Source organism: Eptatretus burgeri, chromosome 2 (assembly GCF_056783735.1).
Source record: "Eptatretus burgeri isolate ZD-2024b chromosome 2, Ebu_testis_v1, whole genome shotgun sequence".
Classification (NCBI taxonomy): Eukaryota; Metazoa; Chordata; class Myxini; order Myxiniformes; family Myxinidae; genus Eptatretus; species Eptatretus burgeri.
Window position 1 is genome coordinate 37,045,287 of NC_140962.1, and position 20,300 is coordinate 37,065,586.

The window sequence follows — 20,300 nt, forward strand, 5'->3', positions numbered from 1 at the left end:
TCAGCAACCAACTGTGACATTGAAATGCTTCCCCGTCCAGCCGATTAATCACATTTGGCTCCTTGAAACGTTTATTTCTTTTTCAAGTTGAAGGAAGAGTTTCATGGGAAGAGCTTTGACGATGATGTGATCGTTGAGGCGAAGGAATTGTTGAACAGGCAAGATCTAGACTTGTTGAATCTGGCATAATCAAGTCGCAACAGCATTAGAGGAAGTGCACCAAACCCCGAACAGGCAACTTTAGTGGAAAAAAAAATCAGAATTAAGGTGTGTGTGTGTGTGTGTGTGTGTGTGTGTGTGTGTGTGTGTGTGTGTGTGTGTGTGTGTGTGTGTGTGTGTGTGTGTGTGTGTGTGTGTCAGTCAGTCAGTCAGTCAGTCAGTCATCATGGCTTCAACTAAGTAGTGTTCTACCATCTCATGTTATCCTCCATCCCTACCCGTGTTCTTTTGTACCTCCCATTGACCCAACCCTCTCCGCAGGTTATTGTGTTTCTCGTCCTGTTTGTTCATTCCCTTGCTGTGACGACGTTGTCAGTTTGTCGCCTTTTTACCCTCTGTCACTTCTCTCTCTCCCATAAACCTCGGGTTTGGCTACCAAATAGTTGTAAATTTATTTCCCTATAAAGGTATTTGTAAGAACGTTCGACCGTCTCGTAGTCGTGTACCATCATGGCCTGATGTGAAAGCAGGAAAGTTGTAAATATCGATTTGCTATCATGTAAACATGACACAGGTTTTTTTTGGAACAGATGTTTACTTTTATTTCAGTGGTTTCAGTATGAAGTTATGGTTGTTTGGAACGTCATTTATCCATGGGATGTCTGTGATGTTACGAGGCTGTTTGTGGTTTTATTTGTAAAAATTTTTTTTATTTATATCGTGCTGCTTTAATTAAAACTTAGATAGATATGTTGGCCTATTGGTATTTTCATCTGAACTCTTGCATTGTTTCTTGATTCTTTGACCCCAGATTTAATCCCTCATGTCGTGTTGATTCCTCCAATGTCTCAAATCTTTGTCGTATTATGTAATATGCAAGCCGTTTCCAAATTGTCTTGGATCTTGGGAATAAAAGTCAGCGGGTCCAATTTTACACAAAATATTGTGTATTTTTCAATGTCAAAAAGAAAGATGGAAACGCTTCTCATTGCTGTTCAAGTTTCTGGAGATTCTTCAAGAAAAGCTACGGTTCTTGGTGTTTGATTCGCTCAACAACAACAACAAAAAATTGATGTCATTGCTCGTCATATCGTGTTTTCAGATCTTGCATGAGTGGAAAAAGGAAGAAGTCAGACTTTGATTTGGGGTTCAATTTGTTCAAGTGCAAGAACGTTTTTTTTTTGTATGATGTTCATACATTTACGGTTTATAGGTGATGGCACTGACAGAGAAACAACAAAGGCTGCATGTTTGTGAGAATGGGTCAGGAGGATTGTGGGAGTGAAGAGTGTTGATAGAAGGAGGATGGATGAACTGAGGCAGGAGATTGGTGTGCAGATGAGCTTGACGGGGAGATTGGTGAAATTCCGACTGAGATGGACTGGACACTCGTGTGGATGGAGGAAAAGAGGTAGACTGTGGTTGAGATGGGAGGATTGTGTGAGGAGGGATATCCGTAAGGGAGGGGTGGTTGGAGAGTGGAGAGAGTTTGCTGAGGGCAGATGGGGGTCGAGGAGTGTCGTGGTCAAGGCAGGGCAGAAGCTTGGTGCCATCAGACCTCACCCCTTATAAAGGGAAGAGGAGAAGGATAAGAAGAAGTACGATCATGTGGACAATTATAATTTAACATCTGGTAATGAGAGCCATTTAATTGCAGCATCAGTGGCCACGTGTACTTTTGCAAAGGACCTGCTAAATCTCCTCGACACACAATCTTGTACTACATGCAAGACTGATATTGATTGCCATCGGTACACACGAGGCTCTCAATCCACCAGTGCAAGAACTGCAATTGTATTAATCTTCCTTTCCTCCCTCTCCTGTGTATACCAGCACAGATAACTTCTGCAAACAATTCCAACCAATCTGCAAAGAGGAAGAAAATGTTCCCTTATGCTCACATTTATCACATTTGGCATTATCATTATTGTGTGTGTGTGTGCGTGCGTGACAGATTTTTTTGAAAGCACCATGAGCTTTAGACACGAGAAATGGGTAATTGTTTATTATGCAATGGGGAGGGTAGAAATAGGTATAATATGACTGTCCTTTTCGAGGTAATAGCCAGTACAGTGCAACAGCTTATCTCAGCTGCAACTAGAAGGGCACTCGGTCGAGCACACACCTCCGCCAAGCTGATTAGTTCATGTTTTGTATCCCACTGAACAGGTCCGAATGCAGATCCGGCCTAACTAAAGGCCCGGTCACACCTTGACGTTTTAGCCAGCGATGGCAACGTATTAAAATGTATGTAAAACGCTGGCTTACGTTGAACTTTTGATGTTTTTTTTTAAAGATTCGTACGTATTCATAGCCACTTGGTCTTATGTATAACGCATTGGTAACGGACACAGAACATTTCGTTGTGTTATAGATAACTTATACCAACGAATGCTGAACCTGTTGTCGGCCTACACAACCGATGCCCAACAATAGTCTAACTTAGGCATAGCGCGTTGCACGCATCGCCGACGATGTCGTGACGTAGCCTATTAAAAGGCTGACGCACAACGATTCGAATCATAACTGCCGTAGAAATGGAAGTGTCAACATCGCGGTCACACCTTGGCGATCTTGCCAGCGTATGCCGACCTAAGAAAAATGTGTCTAAAACGTTGGGGCACGTCAAATACGGTATGAGTAAGTTTGGTATACGTGAGTACAACGCTAAAGTACGCTATCATACGTCGTAGTAAGTAGAGTACGTCAAGAAATTTTAAACATGTTCAAAATTTTACGACGTACTTGGCGTATGACACACGTTCCGCATGCGATGGGGATAAGTTTTACACACGATATGTGGACGCTTACACACGTCCACAAAGGCTACTTGTAAGCTACTCATAAGTCGAAACACGTCGCGGTAATGTCTTTTTTACGCGAAACTTATTTCTAACTTGTGTTTGACGTGCTTTGAACCAATTCTTTACGTAGTCCCAACACACATCGACGTATGTAGACGTATTCCAATGACGTCTTCCGGTCGACAAAAAAAAAAAATGAACGTGTTTCTAGCTTACAACTGCCCTATAAAGACGTGTTCCCAACGGTTTTGGGAATTGGTATATAAAAGGGGAACCCAACAGTGTTTTCGAGTCCTTTTTGAGTCGATGTCCATGTCAGCAGTAACAGTATCAGTATTAGTATTAGTAGTAGTAGTAGTTTGTTCATGTTGGCAGTAGTAGGTGAGTGTGAGGGGGAGGGTGTGGGTTATGATGGATCGTCCTTGCGTTTAACGATTTAAATGATAAACTCAACGATTTAAATGGCTGCAACTCCACTATTGAAAGTAGACGCTTGCGCTCAACAATTGGATTTTTTTTACACTCAACGACTTTTAAACGGTACCACTCACCTATTTTCATTGTTTACAATGAACGATTTAAATTGCTGTCACTCGCCTTTGTTTTTTGACGCTGGGGTTTGGAAATTTTAATTGTTTCTATTGAACGTGCTAAATCGCTCAAACCCCACTATTGAAAGTAGACGCTTGCGCTCAACAATTGGATTTTTTTACACTCAACGACTTTTAAACGGTACCACTCAGCTGTTTTCATTGTTTACAATGAACGATTTAAATTGCTGTCACTCGCCTTTGTTTTTTGACGCTGGGGTTTGGAAATTTGAAGCGTTGCTTCTGAACGTGTTAAAACGCTCAAACTCGACTATTTTAAATAGACGCTGCCGATGGACAATTGGAATCATAGCCAAGCTCGACATCGAAGTGTGAACATCCTCGTCATGCCGAAGAAATGTTTGAAGAATGCTGCAAATAAGTGTCCTGGCCTTGGCCGTGGACGCTGACGCAAGGACGATCCATTATACCGACGTCTTTCAGCCTATGAGTAACTTAAAAGTAACGTCTGTCGATGTGTGGCAACGATCGCGTAACGTGCCAACAACACGTTAATCATAGGTTAGAAATAAGTTTCGGGTACGCTAAACATTACCTCGGTGTGTCTCAACTTATGATTAACTTACAAGTAGCATGTGTTGACGTCTGTCAACGATCGCAGACCGTGCATACAACTTGTGGCCAGCGTAGCGGAACGTGTGAGTCATACGCCGGCATACGTCGTGAAATTTCAAGCATGAAAAAATTTGAGGACAACCAAAAAGTACAACGTTTAAAGCCAACGTACAACGACGTATGGCAGTGTTTTTCAGCGTGCTCTCAATGTTATCAAAACTTACCCATAACGTATTCAACGTGTGCCAGCGTTTTAGAAAAAAAATTCAAAAATCGGCATACGTTGGCTAAAACGTCAAGGTGTGACCGGGCCTTAAAATTGAATCGGCTTGTTCTTGTCATCTAACCAACTCATCCACCAAGTTTCGTCTGACTCCATCCATAATTTTTTGAGGTATCGTGCTATGTATTATTTCAGCCCAATCACTCAATGGTGAAGAATCACTGAAAAATGCGGATCCGGATTCGGATTTTCACCCAAATCGAACCAATTCTTCCTGTTCCACACCCAACCTGCCCACCGAGTTTCATCCGAATCCGTCCACAACTTTTTGAGATATTTTGTTCACAAACAAACAGACAGACAGGTGAAAACATAACCTTCGGTGGACGGAGGTAGCTATAAAGAGCAAGTCGAGATTGCAGACCCTCGTCAGGACTTGTTTTGTGTGGCTGTAGTTGTTCATATGTTTGTGTTTTGTGTGGCGTGTAGATGATACATTGACGACATACGTTTGTTAATACGGCGGACAAGCACACCTTTTCAGTTTTATTGTGCAGATTCACAGTCCAATCGTACACACACGATGGATATAAACATGTTATAATGGTCGGTACTTCATCGATGCACTCGTTCTTAATACACGTACTTTATAGCTCCACTTGCATGATTAATGCTACATCCTTGACAGACAAACTTACATTCTAATAGACGTGTTTGCATCTTAATTGTACGTCCTTTATGGAAGTACTCGGTTGAAAAAAAGATAACATTTAACACCTGACAAGGTGGTGTTTGTTGCTTATGGCAGCACATTATGTACAAACAGACCCAAATTCAGTACTGTCTGGTGCGGGTAATTAATGGTAAGTGTAATTAGTACTGTTAAGATGAATATGAACAAAACTGTGGCCAAATAAGCCATGCACATATTATTCGTGACATCCAAAAGACTCAAGACAACTTTTAACTGAAACTCTTTTTAGCCTTAAAGCATGAACTTGTAACCGAGAATATCCCCCTTTCATTTCTTGCCCCCTCCCTCCCCACCACCCCCCCTCCTCTTACCATAGCCACAGTGACGTATGAAAATGTTCTCCTTGATCTGGAAGATTTCCCAGACACCACAGAACCCATCTGGCTACTTGGTCAGCGTTATAACATCTGCACAGGTGATACCATCCATAATGGAATTGTAAATTAAAATGGCACAATGCTCCATTGGCTTTCCTTTCACACCACCTATATATCTTTTTTTTTCACTTTTTCTGAATGTTTTTCCAATTGAGTGCACCACTGTTATTATTTATTATCTCCTATATCTTGAAAAATAACCCCAAGAGTTCACTTTGAGAACTGTGTGCAAAATATTATCGCGTGATAACTTTTAAGAAGGGCTGGCTGGAAGGCTGAGAGGTAGGCACACTCACTTCTAAGCTGTCGAGGCTGGGTTTGAGTCCCGAACCAGCGATAAACTGTCATCCCGCTGTTTCACGGGTAAGGCGATTCAACAACGTATGTGCCGCCCCTTGGATGGACGTTAAACTGGGCGTCCCGTCTGCCGGGATTAGTTGGTGGGTGTTAAAGATGTGATGGTGTCCTTCATAAAGAGTAGGCGAGCTATCGCCAGCACAAGTATGGGTGTTTGGGTATGGACACCCAGCAGGATTAAAAACAAAACCTGTCAAAGGGCGGACCATAAAATTATGGTTTTCATAATTCACCAAATTTGGTAGTTGTGATCGCCTCATGCCAAGAAGGTGAAAGTGCTGGATCATTTTTGGCCCCGCCCCTTGGGGCGGCATCAAAAGATCCATCCATTCACTGGGACCATACTCTGTGCAGAGCGTTGGTGCTGCTTAAGCAGTCTCCTGGGCTATTGGACACAGTCCTGGCCGGGTCACCACTCCGACACAGGATACCAGCATGCTGACACTCATTTTGCTGACCTCGGAAGGATGACAGGCAGTCAACCCCACCTGGCATTAGTTCAACAGCCGAGCAGGATCAATAGATCAAATACCAAATAATGCCCTTATCAGCACATTTTAAAGCATTTTTGATAAAACTTTGTATATGCAATCAACATTGTGGGATGCATGAAATATGTAACGATATTTTGGATTTGACCCCTGGTTCATGCCCCAGGGGTTGGGGACTTCAGATCACAGGGGTTAAAGCAGAATATGTTTTTGTTTAACTCAAAATTTGATATTTGGTTATTCCTGGTGGAACTGTTTGCAATCTGTCAACTTTGCTTTAGGTGGGAAGCATAGGGATTTGTGATGTCGTGCCATCGACTTCGCTCTCGTGTGGATTATATAAATGAAAGAAAACCCTTTTGTATTTTATTCAACCATCTCTTCCAACAATGTGTCTATTTTCATGGGTCTCTTTCTTACTGATTGCCACTCACTCACCCGTGAAAACATCGCATATTGGAATGAGAGCACCGTAATGGCCCAAGTCCAGGACACAACTGCAAAGCACAGACACTGACCTATCATTGAGTCATCCTGTTATAACTCCAGCTTTTGCAGCGAAATGCTGTTCATTTTTGAAGTGAATATTGACCGTCAAATTGTACATCTCACAAATTGCCTTTGTCTCCAGGTTATCTGCAAATACGCCAAGTCTCCCCATGTATGCCTAATAATGGTCTCTTGTAACGACACATGTGCGGGCCACATGACATGGATCTGGGGCACATGGATCAACCATTCCTGCAACGAACCCTGAGAACCAGTCCCAGAATTTGCATACATGATGAACAGTTTTTCGTCTCGGTTCGATATGAATTTTCTAATCACTCTCCACCAATAAAGCGAGACTTAAAATAAACAGTTGCCATCACCAAACATCTTATTGACTAAAAATCTGATTATTCACACCAGTAATTAATGCCATCGCTACAGACAAAATCTCGAGCACAAATCAACACACCACAGAGGGTTACAATACACACAAAGTTATGAATTACGTCAGATGAATAATTGCAATATATAATACAGTCCAACAAATGAGACGTTCCCTGGGGATGCTTAGCGGTGAGGGGGGCAATTTGTCAAATAAATACAGTTTTGATGTGATCTTCAAAACAACAACTTGAAAGCATCTAAAAAGGCAAAGGCCGTCTGCGTCCTCTTTGTATTCAGACTTCTTCTGCATGCTAAATGTGAGAAAATCAGCTAAAAAAAATTAATACAAAAAGCTTGACGATTTTAGGTGACTTTGTCCTTTTGACCTCAAAAGCAATGGGTTTCAATGACCCAATATGCAAACCCTTCTCAAATTTCAAGTCTCAAATGGAAATTGACGATTTTGTGATCGTGACCTTTGACTTTTTCTTAACAATACAGGTTACACAAATTGGGTCATATTGGGTAACTGACATTGATATTTTATGCAACCTTGACCTTTGACCTTTTGATCTTAAAAATAAATAAATAAATAAACTCCAAGCTATTTGGTGAACCAATTCAGTGACCCCAATATGCAAATTCTGCAAATTTCAGGTCAATTGGATGAAAATTGATTTGATGTTGACCTTTGACCTTTTGACCAAATTATTTTTTTCTCTTCTCCATATTCTCATAATAAATGTTTGTTGAAAATTTGATGACAAAAGCTCGAATGGTAAAAAGGTTACAGCTTGGACAGACAGACAAACAGACAGACAAGCCGGTAGGCAGCGATGGGTCGCCGAGCATGGAAACTATAAGATATAGAGCAAAATGGATGTCATGTTGCGGATAGGGAATCACTTTAAGATTATGCATATCAAATCTCATCCAGTTCCATCCACTGATAACTACTCGGTATCCATTTGAATGAAAAGTACCGAAAATGCGGTTTGAAATTGGAAATCCCCAACGTTCGAGGGGGTGCTGTGGGTGAACAAAGTTCTAAATCGAAAATACGGCTTGATCGTTTGTGCACAATGTATTCCAGACGATTACTGTGAATTTTCATGACCATCTGACCATAACCCTAGGAGGAGTAGCATTTGGCGCGAAGGCACCTCCAGCTCTCGCATATTATCGATTTTTTTTTTTGCACTAATTGACCTTTGACCCCTGACCTAAGCTAAATCGGTCAATATGTCCTGAGGCAAAGTTGTAGTACTCATTGAGCACCATGAACCTGCAAAGTTTCATTCGTATCGATGCACTCACCTGGTCGCTAGGGGACCTTCAATTTTCGCCAATTTTCCTGCATACCCTAATTGTAGAGGGCGCTGCGGGTAAAGTATTCCATATATCACAAAAACCAGAATATATTTGATAGAGCATCACCTGTAGAACATTCGTGCCAAATTTCATAACCCTACGTGGGATAATGGCTTTCGGAATTGATTTCGCGTGAACGGTACCGATTTTGAAGGTTTTTAGGTTGTTGCTAGGGAACCAAAGCGTCCCGAGCAATCATCACAATTTCCAAAGCACTAGGTCATAAGATGTACCGACCACCCGAGTTTGGTCAAAATCCGCCCACGTTTACTACCATTTATGCTGATGACAAACAAACAAACAGACAGAATTACTGACAGTAAGGGTCAGCTATTTCGGCGACCCAACAGAAATAATTGCAAAATCCCATCTCCTGCTGTGCGGGGGCCAGGTTAATAAGAACAAAAATCCAGTTAATGGTTAATCCCTTTCTTGGGTGGTGTATAGACAATTAACCATTGCAACCTGGAATACATACATGAGGCAAAAACATGCCTAATGCTGATTACAGGCGACCCTTCTCTCGTTTCACACTATTCTGCTTTGAACACTAGCGCTAAAACCGAATTTTCATACAAAAAAAAGTCATGGGATTGATCGTGCATTTTGTTTTCTAAAACCATAAAATTATGGGACGTTCATCCATGGGACCCCCATTTAATATCCATCTGAGGGAAGGCACACACGCTGATTCACCTCGCCTGTGAAACACCAGCTGACCGGGGTCATAGTTCATAGCTAGGTTGGAATTCGAACCCTGGCTAGATATCTGAGAGGCGAGTGGGCATAACTCTTGGCCATCTCGTCAACCCAATACACCACTCAACTCAACACACCACTGACCGTGACTGTGCTGCTCCGACAAATCCGGGCTGCAGGGAAGAGTGGGGAAGATTTGGTCCCCGTCTTGCATTGTGGGGTGCAACCACCGCGAAGAGGAATCTCCAATAGTTTTTGCAACGGCAAATGCCAATGTTAAAGGTCCCATGTCATTCAAAAGTACTGAAATTGCATGTATATGTATATATATATGTATGTATATATATATTGTTGCGGATTCGCGCCCGCCGGCGTGCTGACGGCCACGTAACTCGAATCGCGGCACGTCGCCCACCGGACGGACAATCCAGTCGTGACCCTCTCGGACTAACGCCGGGAACCAGTCACGGGTGGACCTTTCGGTCTCACCGCGATCGAGCCAATCAGCCCCCGCGTGGGATAGGGTTGCTCGCCAAATTCGACCTACCTAAGTACCCACGCGGAGGGTAGACCGGGCGATCGCACCTCGCCGCAGGTCGACTTCGGACACGGGCCACTTAAGCGACCCGTTCCGTACTATCAGAATAACCGAGCGGTGTTATCGTCGACCTCGACGGTTCGATTAATTATCGGGCGTATTCAGCCCACTACCAACCCTTTACGTGAAGCAAGATGAGGATTCAATGGAGGAAAAGACGAAGCGAAGCGGGAAACAGTTCAACACAAAGCACATTTATTCGCGACGAACGGAAAGCACACATTCAATTCCACCAAAAGCACACAGAAAAGACACAATGCAATTTACACAAAAAGCAAATGTAAAAGCGAAAACACAATGCAGAGCTAATACCGACTACCGAGCACACGGCAACACTTATACAATTCTACTTCACAGACGGCGCCGACAACACATACCCAAAACCAAGGAAAGAATACCCTCAAGGATGAGGCGGGCCTGAGGCCGAGACCGGGTCGGCCTACCCGTCTGGTGATGAGACGCGGAGCGGCGATGGTGCCTCAACTCCGCGGGCCTCGCGGACAGTGTCTGGTAGGGGGTGGGAAAGGGGCCCCCTTGATCGCACTATCTCAGCGCGGGGGGAAACAGGAGGGGGTTGCTGATGCTCGGGGTATAGAGGATTCTTATTGTCCCGCGACGAGCGTCTCCACCTCGGCCAGGTCGCGCTGTCGGCCTCCCTGGGTGCAGCTCCCTGCACGACGCGAGCACCCCCTCGTCTGCCCTCGCCGCCTCTCCACAGCTCCGTCCCCTCCGCTCCGACTCCAACACACGACGCCGACCAGCTCCTTCTTGCCAACTCCACCGCCCGCGAAGTCTTAACTCTCTGTTCCCGACTCTCCTACTCACTGGACTGACGAACACGGTCGCTATTATAAGCCCCGTGGCTTCGCCTTTGACCCCCTCCCTTCGACCTTTCACCTCGCTCCCCATTGGCCCGAGAAAAAGTGGGCGTGAATGCTTTTTGATCCGTTTTTGAAGCACAAAATCCGTGATTTTGTACACGCTGTTCGGCGCGCGCCCTGCACGAGTCCAACACCGGTACCCACAGGCGGCGCAAGAACGGTGGCGATGCGACGGTTGCGAGGTGTGACGTGAAGGTCGTGGCGGTTGTGGTGAAGCGGCGTTGTGGTTGGTGGTTGATGTTGTGGTTGTGGTGGTAATCATGGCGGTTGGTCCAAAATAAAGATAGCAAAAGAAAAACGGCTATCCTGAAGAGTCGCAGCACGCATAAATGACATGTATTCCCACTAGACAACGGGTTTGGGCCTAACTACACATGTACTTACCGAGATACCTCACCTAAGGGACCTGAATGGTGGTTTGCGAATTTGGTAACCACAACACTACCCCCTCCCCTTTTTACAGACTCGTCCCGAGTCGTCAAATTTTCGTGTGCCATCATGTGTAGTTTTTCCCTAGTACATTTTACCTACGGATCCCTGAGTGCGACATTCATGGTATTCGTGTCCCCAAAATAAATAACCTGAGGGCTGCGTAACTACCTAAACAAACTCACTCACACGGACGACTTAAATAAAATTGCCGGCGCTAGACAGACATGCCGGGGGGCGCACTCATATGTACAGTACATCTTAACCTTAACTTACAAATTTTACACTAAACCATGGCCCAGGATCAATGAACTCTGCAAAAGAAAAGCAGTTAACAGGGATCCAGGCTGCTCGCATGCAGTCTCTGGCTCAAAACAATGCAGGTGATGGGGAACGTGGCTGGCTGCTCACACGCAGTCCAAGGCCTTCCCTTTTGAACTGAACGCAGTGAACCACAAAGGTGCATGGGCTGCACAAACGCAGTCTCCGTGCCAGCTCAAGTGGCACACGCAATGAACACAACGAATGGATGGATGGACACAAACACGGTGCACGGGCCGCCACTGCAGGCCCGTGTTGTAGCTGCCAACGGGGCAGTTCTTGCAGCTTGCAAACTGTTGCCTTGCGGATCCTGGCGCACATGGCAATGAACAGGGGGGGGGGGCAAAGCAAAAATTGAACGGGGCTGGTGAACCTGGGCAGTGGGCATGGCATGGCAAAGGCAGCAGGCAAACACAGCCCGCAGAAGAAGGCCGCTGCAGGCAAACACAGCCGGCAGATGAACTGGCCGGCACAGGCCTTGAAGTACCACAGCTGCAGATGATCCGGCCGGCACAGGCCTTGCAGCACACAGCCAGCAGATGAAGCTGGCCAGCTTTTGCCGTTCAGTGGAGGTTGGTGGAGGGAGTGCGGTGGTGCTGGCCACTTGGAAGGCGGGCTCGGACCTACCTACCTGTCTCCCTCCCAACCTATCGCCTTTGCCTGTCCCTGTACATACCCACTCCCTTAATTTGTCAAACCCCAATTTAGCCCCAACTTATTTTTATTTTTATTTTTTTTTATTTTTACTTCCCCACTATAAATCGTCCCCTAACCCCCTTTATCGTCCTTGTTCGGCTAACCTACCCTGTCACCTAGCCTACTCCCAACCCCTACGTTCCCTTCCCGGAGGGGAATAAGGGAGAGCTAACGTCCTGTGTCGAGGCCCAACGAAGCCTCAGAATGGCCTCCCCAGAGTTCGGCGATCTATAACCAAAGTGGGTCCAGCGGCCCACAACGACAGCGAGGGGATGGATGGTGCGGAGGGGTACACTTCCTAATCTACCCTATCCATTTAACTGTTAAACTACCCCGGGGCTTTCAACAATCGCTTCTCGCTTAAACTATTGGTTCTAACAACCCAGATTCCCGTCGCCTGTGTTGGTGTCCTCACAATTTCGGGCCTCACCCCCCAATTTTCTCTCCGTGCCCTCACACGGTCTCCTGGCTGGGACACGTGGCTCCCTTTGGCAGGCACGACCCTCTGCCGATTCTCCCGCTATGGCACCCCCGGGCACTACACTGCCTCCGAGCCTACCAGCTCCCTAACACCGGGGAGTGCCCCCCATGGCACCTCCCCTGAAACGCACACGTGGCAGGCTGGCTTCCCAGGCCCCTTTCCGAGGGTCACCCTTGCCCACAACACTGCCCACGCGGCTAATGGCGCCCCGGGCCTCCGCACCAAGCAGACGCACCCGTGCCCACTACGCTATCCCGGCCCCCCATGGGCCCATGGCCTACCGCGGCCGACTAGCCTGGTGCCCGGGGTACCCACTCAGCGATACTCACCTTTCGCAGCCACGCTCCCAAGCCCGTCAACAGGGCTCCTGCACCCCTCCAAATGGGTTTCGAGCCTACATTCCCACCAACAGCAAAACGACCTCCATTTTTCAATTTAACTAACCCAGCTAACTCACTCTACACTGACCCCGGGGTCCCTTGGGCGGGAGTCACTCCTCCCCCCAATCACTCATCGCACCATGCATTCCCCATTCGTTCCACTCGCACAGACCCGCTGGCCTCACTCACTCAACATGTCTTCACCTCATAACTCTTCAACTCTTCAACACACACACCACTGAACTCTGCCATCCTTCTATCTGCACCCCCGAACTAACTCGTGCTCCCACGTCGTCCCTTAAACTACAGCACGTTCCTTTTAACCTACGTAGCTAAGCTACGTCCCCTCTACACATTCACAAGTCTGTCCATGTCTCCAAATAAATCATTTTATTTCCCAACCTAAAGCTCATCTAAATCCCTCTACCTAATCCATTCCACGGACTCCATGAGGACTTACCCCTGCCCCATGAAGTCGGTCTAACTAAGCTAACCCTTCCCCCTAACTAGTTTCCATCCTGTGCCCAGGGTAAGGGGGTCTTTCACCCCTTGCCCAGGAATCCTGTGCACCCGAAAGTGAGGCTTGCTTGTTTTCCTTTTTTTTTTCATGCGCAGCACCTGCGCGGCAACTCAGAGCTCGCGCACTTTGCAACTGCCCTTGACGTCATGCAGCTGCACGTGTTCCTCGTCCCTCCTTGGACGGTACCATCCGGCAGAGATACCCCTCCTGCCGGATTCCAACCCCACGTGCAGCCATGACGTCACCGTGCGCAAAAAAAAAAAACACAAGCCCCACGTCTCGAGGGGTTCCCCACGCGAACACATGTGCTTTGCCCGTTGGAGCTTAACACACACGATCGCGTGGAGAACCCATCCGGTCCAAATCCGTTTACCTGCCTAAACTTTGTCCGTCCGCGGGATCGGCAAATCCATCGCTGGCGTTTCCGGACCGGGACGTCACTCTCGCAAGCGAGCACGTGGCGGTCTCGTGCGTTGCACAGCACGAACCGCGTGCTCACTGCTGGGTGAACCCGGCATGGTCCCCGAAACAACCACAGCCGCTACTCGGCTCTCTCTCCTCTGTCGCCGTCTCCGTCTCCATTCCACACACGCATACCTGCGTGTTACGACGCACACAGTCCACTCCATCACATTCACACCGGGAGACGCGGCTGCGTGCTCCCGCATGCCAACCGACATCTCCCTCTCATACCGCTCTCTCACACACACGGTCTCCCTTGCACACAGCGACCTTGCACACGGCCGTTCACTCGCGCGTGCGGGGGCACTCACCCGCGGTGCCTCACTCGCACTCCGTGCCTCATCCACACACGCGGGGGCACTCAACCGCGGTTCCTCATCCACACTGGCCGTTTCATCCACACACACGGCCTCTCTCACACACGGTGCCTCATCCACACACGGCGTGCTGGGAAGCACGCACTCCGGCACCATCGCCACCACACCACTCACACACGGGGTCGCTTCCACACACGGGGACGCACTCACACCTTGCACCACACACACAGGGACAACCACACTGGGGATTCGTGTCCCCACAAGGGTCTCCGGGGCCTCTATACCCCCCAAGCTCTCCGTGCACCTGTCCACAGCACCCGTCCCCTCAACCTCGCAAAGCACGACCGAACTCACCTAGTCGTGACTCACCTCAAGGGGGCATACTCCCTCCCCTCGTTCCTGGAGGAGGCCACCCAGGTGCTCGCACTGGGTCTCTACCCTATCCGTCAGCTCACCCCCATTGTCCTCCACGACCTCTGTGTGTGTGTGTGCGTCACTTACCCCGTCTTCATCGTGTAGTCTTTCCTCTATTTTTTCTATCTCCCGTGTCTCTATACATTTTTAAGTTTCTGTCGTCGTCACCTCGTGTCTCGTCTCACGTTTTGGTCTCCCCATTTAATTTTTCCCTTTTGGTCACCGTCGATTCCTCTGTCACGACCCTCGCCCAACACGCTCCCCGAATTATTTTTTTACCCGCCTCCACCGCGGGCCTGTCAGCCGGTGCACCCCCTTCCAGCTCGTTTGCTCCCACACGTGGAGTCGCCATTCCTATCTCCCTGCTCACGGCCTTCATGCCCGCCTGCAGGCATCGGCCCATGTTCTGCGTCTCACCCCGCAGCTTTTTCATTTCTTCCCTCATGTTTGCTTCCATTCCGTTTATTTGCTTGTTCATGTCTTTCATTTCGTTTTTCATATTCGTATCCATCTTTTGTGTATTCGCATCCATCGTCGTTTTCACTTCATTCATTTGCTTGTTCATGTCTTTCATTTCGTTTTTCATTGCCGCCAGCATGGCGCATTGCTGGGCCATGTCGGGTGCGCTTGAGTGAGCCGTTTCGGCAGGGGTTGGGGAAGGGTTTTGGTGGAGAGGGGGGGGGAGGTGTCATACACCGCGGCCGCTGCCGCACCCATTTCGGGCTCTGGGTTCAGTTGGGCGAGTCCGTGTTCCTGCACAATCAACATTTCCTGCACGGGGATTCCATCCTGGACCATGGATCCTACACATTCTACATCCATTTCTAATACCCCCGGCTCCCGCTCGCCTTGAGACGCCATCTTGCTTCTCGTGAAGGGTTAATTTCGCTTGCTCGTAATTTGGAGGGAATCGGGGGTCGCTTCTCTCACCCCTGGACCGATTCCCGTGAATTTAGCCGAAGACAGGAGAGCCCGTTTTCCTGTTCTCCGATACCAGTGCCGCGAGGAGGGCGATGAATTTGTATCCCACTCCTGACACCATTGTTGCGGATTCGCGCCCGCCGGCGTGCTGACGGCCACGTAACTCGAATCGCGGCACGTCGCCCACCGGACGGACAATCCAGTCGTGACCCTCTCGGACTAACGCCGGGAACCAGTCACGGGTGGACCTTTCGGTCTCACCGCGATCGAGCCAATCAGCCCCCGCGTGGGATGGGGTTGCTCGCCAAATTCGACCTACCTAAGTACCCACGCGGAGGGTAGACCGGGCGATCGCACCTCGCCGCAGGTCGACTTCGGACACGGGCCACTTAAGCGACCCGTTCCGTACTATCAGAATAACCGAGCGGTGTTATCGTCGACCTCGACGGTTCGATTAATTATCGGGCGTATTCAGCCCACTACCAACCCTTTACGTGAAGCAAGATGAGGATTCAATGGAGGAAAAGACGAAGCGAAGCGGGAAACAGTTCAACACAAAGCACATTTATTCGCGACGAACGGAAAGCACACATTCAATTCCACCAAAAGCACACAGAAAAGACACAATGCAATTTACACAAAAAGCAAATGTAAAAGCGAAAACACAATGCAGAGCTAATACCGACTACCGAGCACACGGCAACACTTATACAATTCTACTTCACAGACGGCGCCGACAACACATACCCAAAACCAAGGAAAGAATACCCTCAAGGATGAGGCGGGCCTGAGGCCGAGACCGGGTCGGCCTACCCGTCTGGTGATGAGACGCGGAGCGGCGATGGTGCCTCAACTCCGCGGGCCTCGCGGACAGTGTCTGGTAGGGGGTGGGAAAGGGGCCCCCTTGGTCGCACTATCTCAGCGCGGGGGTAAACAGGAGGGGGTTGCTGATGCTCGGGGTATAGAGGATTCTTATTGTCCCGCGACGAGCGTCTCCACCTCGGCCAGGTCGCGCTGTCGGCCTCCCTGGGTGCAGCTCCCTGCACGACGCGAGCACCCCCTCGTCTGCCCTCGCCGCCTCTCCACAGCTCCGTCCCCTCCGCTCCGACTCCAACGCACACGACGACCAGCTCCTTCTTGCTAACTCCACCGCCCGCGAAGTCTTAACTCTCTGTTCCCGACTCTCCTACTCACTGGACTGACGAACACGGTCGCTATTATAAGCCCCGTGGCTTCGCCTTTGACCCCCTCCCTTCGACCTTTCACCTCGCTCCCCATTGGCCCGAGAAAAAGTGGGCGTGAATGCTTTTTGATCCGTTTTTGAAGCACAAAATCCGTGATTTTGTACACGCTGTTCGGCGCGCGCCCTGCACGAGTCCAACACCGGTACCCACAGGCGGCGCAAGAACGGTGGCGATGCGACGGTTGCGAGGTGTGACGTGAAGGTCGTGGCGGTTGTGGTGAAGCGGCGTTGTGGTTGGTGGTTGATGTTGTGGTTGTGGTGGTAATCATGGCGGTTGGTCCAAAATAAAGATAGCAAAAGAAAAACGGCTATCCTGAAGAGTCGCAGCACGCATAAATGACATGTATTCCCACTAGACAACGGGTTTGGGCCTAACTACACATGTACTTACCGAGATACCTCACCTAAGGGACCTGAATGGTGGTTTGCGAATTTGGTAACCACAACAATATATATATATATATATATATATATATATATATATATATATATATATATATATATATATATATATATACACATACACACACACACACACACACACATCTTCTTCTTCTTTCGGCTGCTCCCTTTAGGGGTCGCCACAGCGGATCATCCATATGATCCGCATAGTGATTTGGCACATGTTTTACGCCGGATGCCCTTCCTGACGCAACCCTGGTCGCCTCTTACGACACAGGGATATGGTACACCTATTTTAACCGGGGTATACACCGGCCCAGTACACTGGTACTCATTTCGCCGACCTCAGAAGGATGACAGGCTGAGTCAACCCCCTGGTGTATTAATTCAGTGGCCCAACGGGTCTTGAACTCAGGACCTTTTGGATCCCAAGCCGCTGCCCTAACCACTGCGCCAACACCAGGCTATATATATATATATATATATATATATATATATATATATATATATATATATATATATATATATATATATATATATATATATATATATATATATATATATATATATATATATATATATATATATATATACTGTATATATATATATATACATATATACATATATACATATATACATATATACATATATACATATATACATATATACATACATACATACATACATACGTGTCCTATAGGAGTTTTGCATCGTGATTTCTGATCTGACAATGTTTTTTCACAATACTCATTCTGTAAAATGTAAGATTAAGAAAACAAACTTTTTCGGGAACGCCCCTAAAAATTCTGCCGAAATCTACTGAATGACGCGTAACCCACATGACATCATCTCCAGAACAACAAAGGCTGCACGCAAATTACTCGGGTTGGTGGTCTACGTGATTGTATTGGCTTTCTGTGTGTTTCCACATTCGATTGATCGACTCAAACGCTTCGTTCATTTCTGCTTTAAAAAAAAAATCAAATATTTGGTTTTGAATAATGGATGATATGGACTTTGATTTGTCTGGTAGCGACAGTGAGTGTGAGAAATGAAGGCTTTTGATCTGAATCAAATGGAGAAGTGTCGGATGACGTAGTTACGGGAGGTGAAGTTCAGGCAGCTGGAAATGGAATACGGCCTTACCAGTTCGAACCCGAAGCAGGACAAGCAGAGGAAAATGGCGATGAAATTCCCGGCGTTCCTGATGATCGGGAGGACATCTAAGGAAGACTTGGCAATAAAAACTGGTTCGACTAAATCCTATTCGTAATTCAATAATGTAAATTCTACTTGCATACTGCTCGATATCAGAAATATTTTCATGAGGTGACGTGACCAGCGCAGCGGACTGGGCATGTTGCTCCGCGGCGAATGAATCGCAAGCAAGGCCAGCGCATGTCATCGGCCGTATCTCTCAGCGCATAAAACGAAGCAATCTTGCTCTCCGGATACAATGCAAAATTGTGTGCAGAACACACCTTGTGACAATTGTCTAGAGTAGTCCGATAAATCTGACGTTCTGTTGCATTTTTATTTATTTTATTCCTACTGTCGTCATGTAGCGCCAGTAGAAAACAATGAAGAAAAGAGAATAATAAAAAAGCTACAGCACGTCAGATTTATCGGACGAGTCGGACGAACGATGGATTTATCGGACAACATTGCTTTTGATGATGGGTACTGCATCAGGTTTCAGCCTCCTCAACTTCTTCAAACTGAACAGCGAATAGAGCCCGTGATCAAAGTCACTGTTTTCGAAGTGGGTGCTGCAAATGACGCTCGTGTCGCTGGGGCCTTTCCAGTTTCTCCTCGTCAGCTTCACTTTAGATGTCCTTATTCTCTGAAGATTATCATATTTCTGGAATACATGAAGGCTTACACCGTCTTTGGTTGTATTGCTGCATCCTGCAACGATACATCTTGCAGGCATTTTCGAAATTAAGGCTAAAACTCTGAAAAACTTTCACGAAACAATCACAGGAATTAAGACGATCATTGAGATAGCAAACACATGTGCACAATGCATTTGTACGTACTTTATATGGCGCGCGACGTCTCATCAATTGAATCTAAGCGAGTCGCGTTCTGGAGATGACCTCAACGGTCACGTGACCTGCTGTTTGCTGAACTCCACTTTTTTGAGGGCCGGGGCATAGCAAGTTGTGAAAAACACTACAAATGTTCAAAATATTGGTCTCATTATCCCATTGTTGATTTTAAAAAAGAAACATGGGTGATTTCTTCACTCGGAAGGTCAAGTTAATATATAAATAACCAGCAACTTGAATAACATGGGACCTTTAATCACCCTTGCCACTACATGTACAACCACCCACAGGCCCCGAGCCACATTAAAGCGACACCACAAATACACGATCGTAACATCCCCCCAATGAACAGCGGAAACAGCAAAAAACACATCCACACCCACATCACCATAAACACAATCAACAAATTAGGCCCAAACAGTATCCTGGACAGTCAACCCCCACCCATCCGTGACAGACCAACTACTCTCCAGATCCGATCATGTTCACCTTGCATGCCTCTGCTGTGAACACCACCCACGGCTCTTGCACTGCAAACACAGACTCGACATCACCACTCACGACACCTGCAACCTCTGCCAGGCCACCCCACATACAATAAAACACATTCCGAAAGACTGTGCAGTCCTGGCTTCACATAGACAAGAGCACAACATCATAGATGTGAGGGATCTCTGGGTCGCTCTTTGGAGATCGATCGGATATCTCCGTACCGCAGGCCTGTTCGTGCAGAACTGACTGGGGTAAAACAACAACACTTTATTATGCCATACACTCACAACAAACCATCCCCGCAAAGCATGGAAACACACCTCAAACCACACATACCACACCACACTTAACATGCCCCACACCACAACACCATACACACCACACTCAATACATCAACACACTTACACACCATAGC

The 20,300-nt window shown here is 47.3% G+C and overlaps 1 protein-coding gene across 4 annotated transcripts in view; it reads left to right on the plus strand.

Moving 5' to 3' along the window:
* Positions 1–20,300, plus strand: part of LOC147031818 (cysteine protease ATG4B-like) — a 106,080-nt gene that overhangs the window by 21,896 nt on the left and 63,884 nt on the right. For 3 of the 4 annotated variants that reach the window (XM_085867908.1, XM_085867900.1, XM_085867917.1), the window contains exon 2: positions 5,423–5,521. In XM_085867908.1, coding sequence (XP_085724034.1) covers positions 5,423–5,521 — 99 coding nt within the window. Of the gene's footprint in view, positions 1–2,328; positions 2,407–5,422; positions 5,522–20,300 lie in introns of all 4 variants that reach the window. The other variant, XM_085867926.1, reaches the window with a different exon arrangement.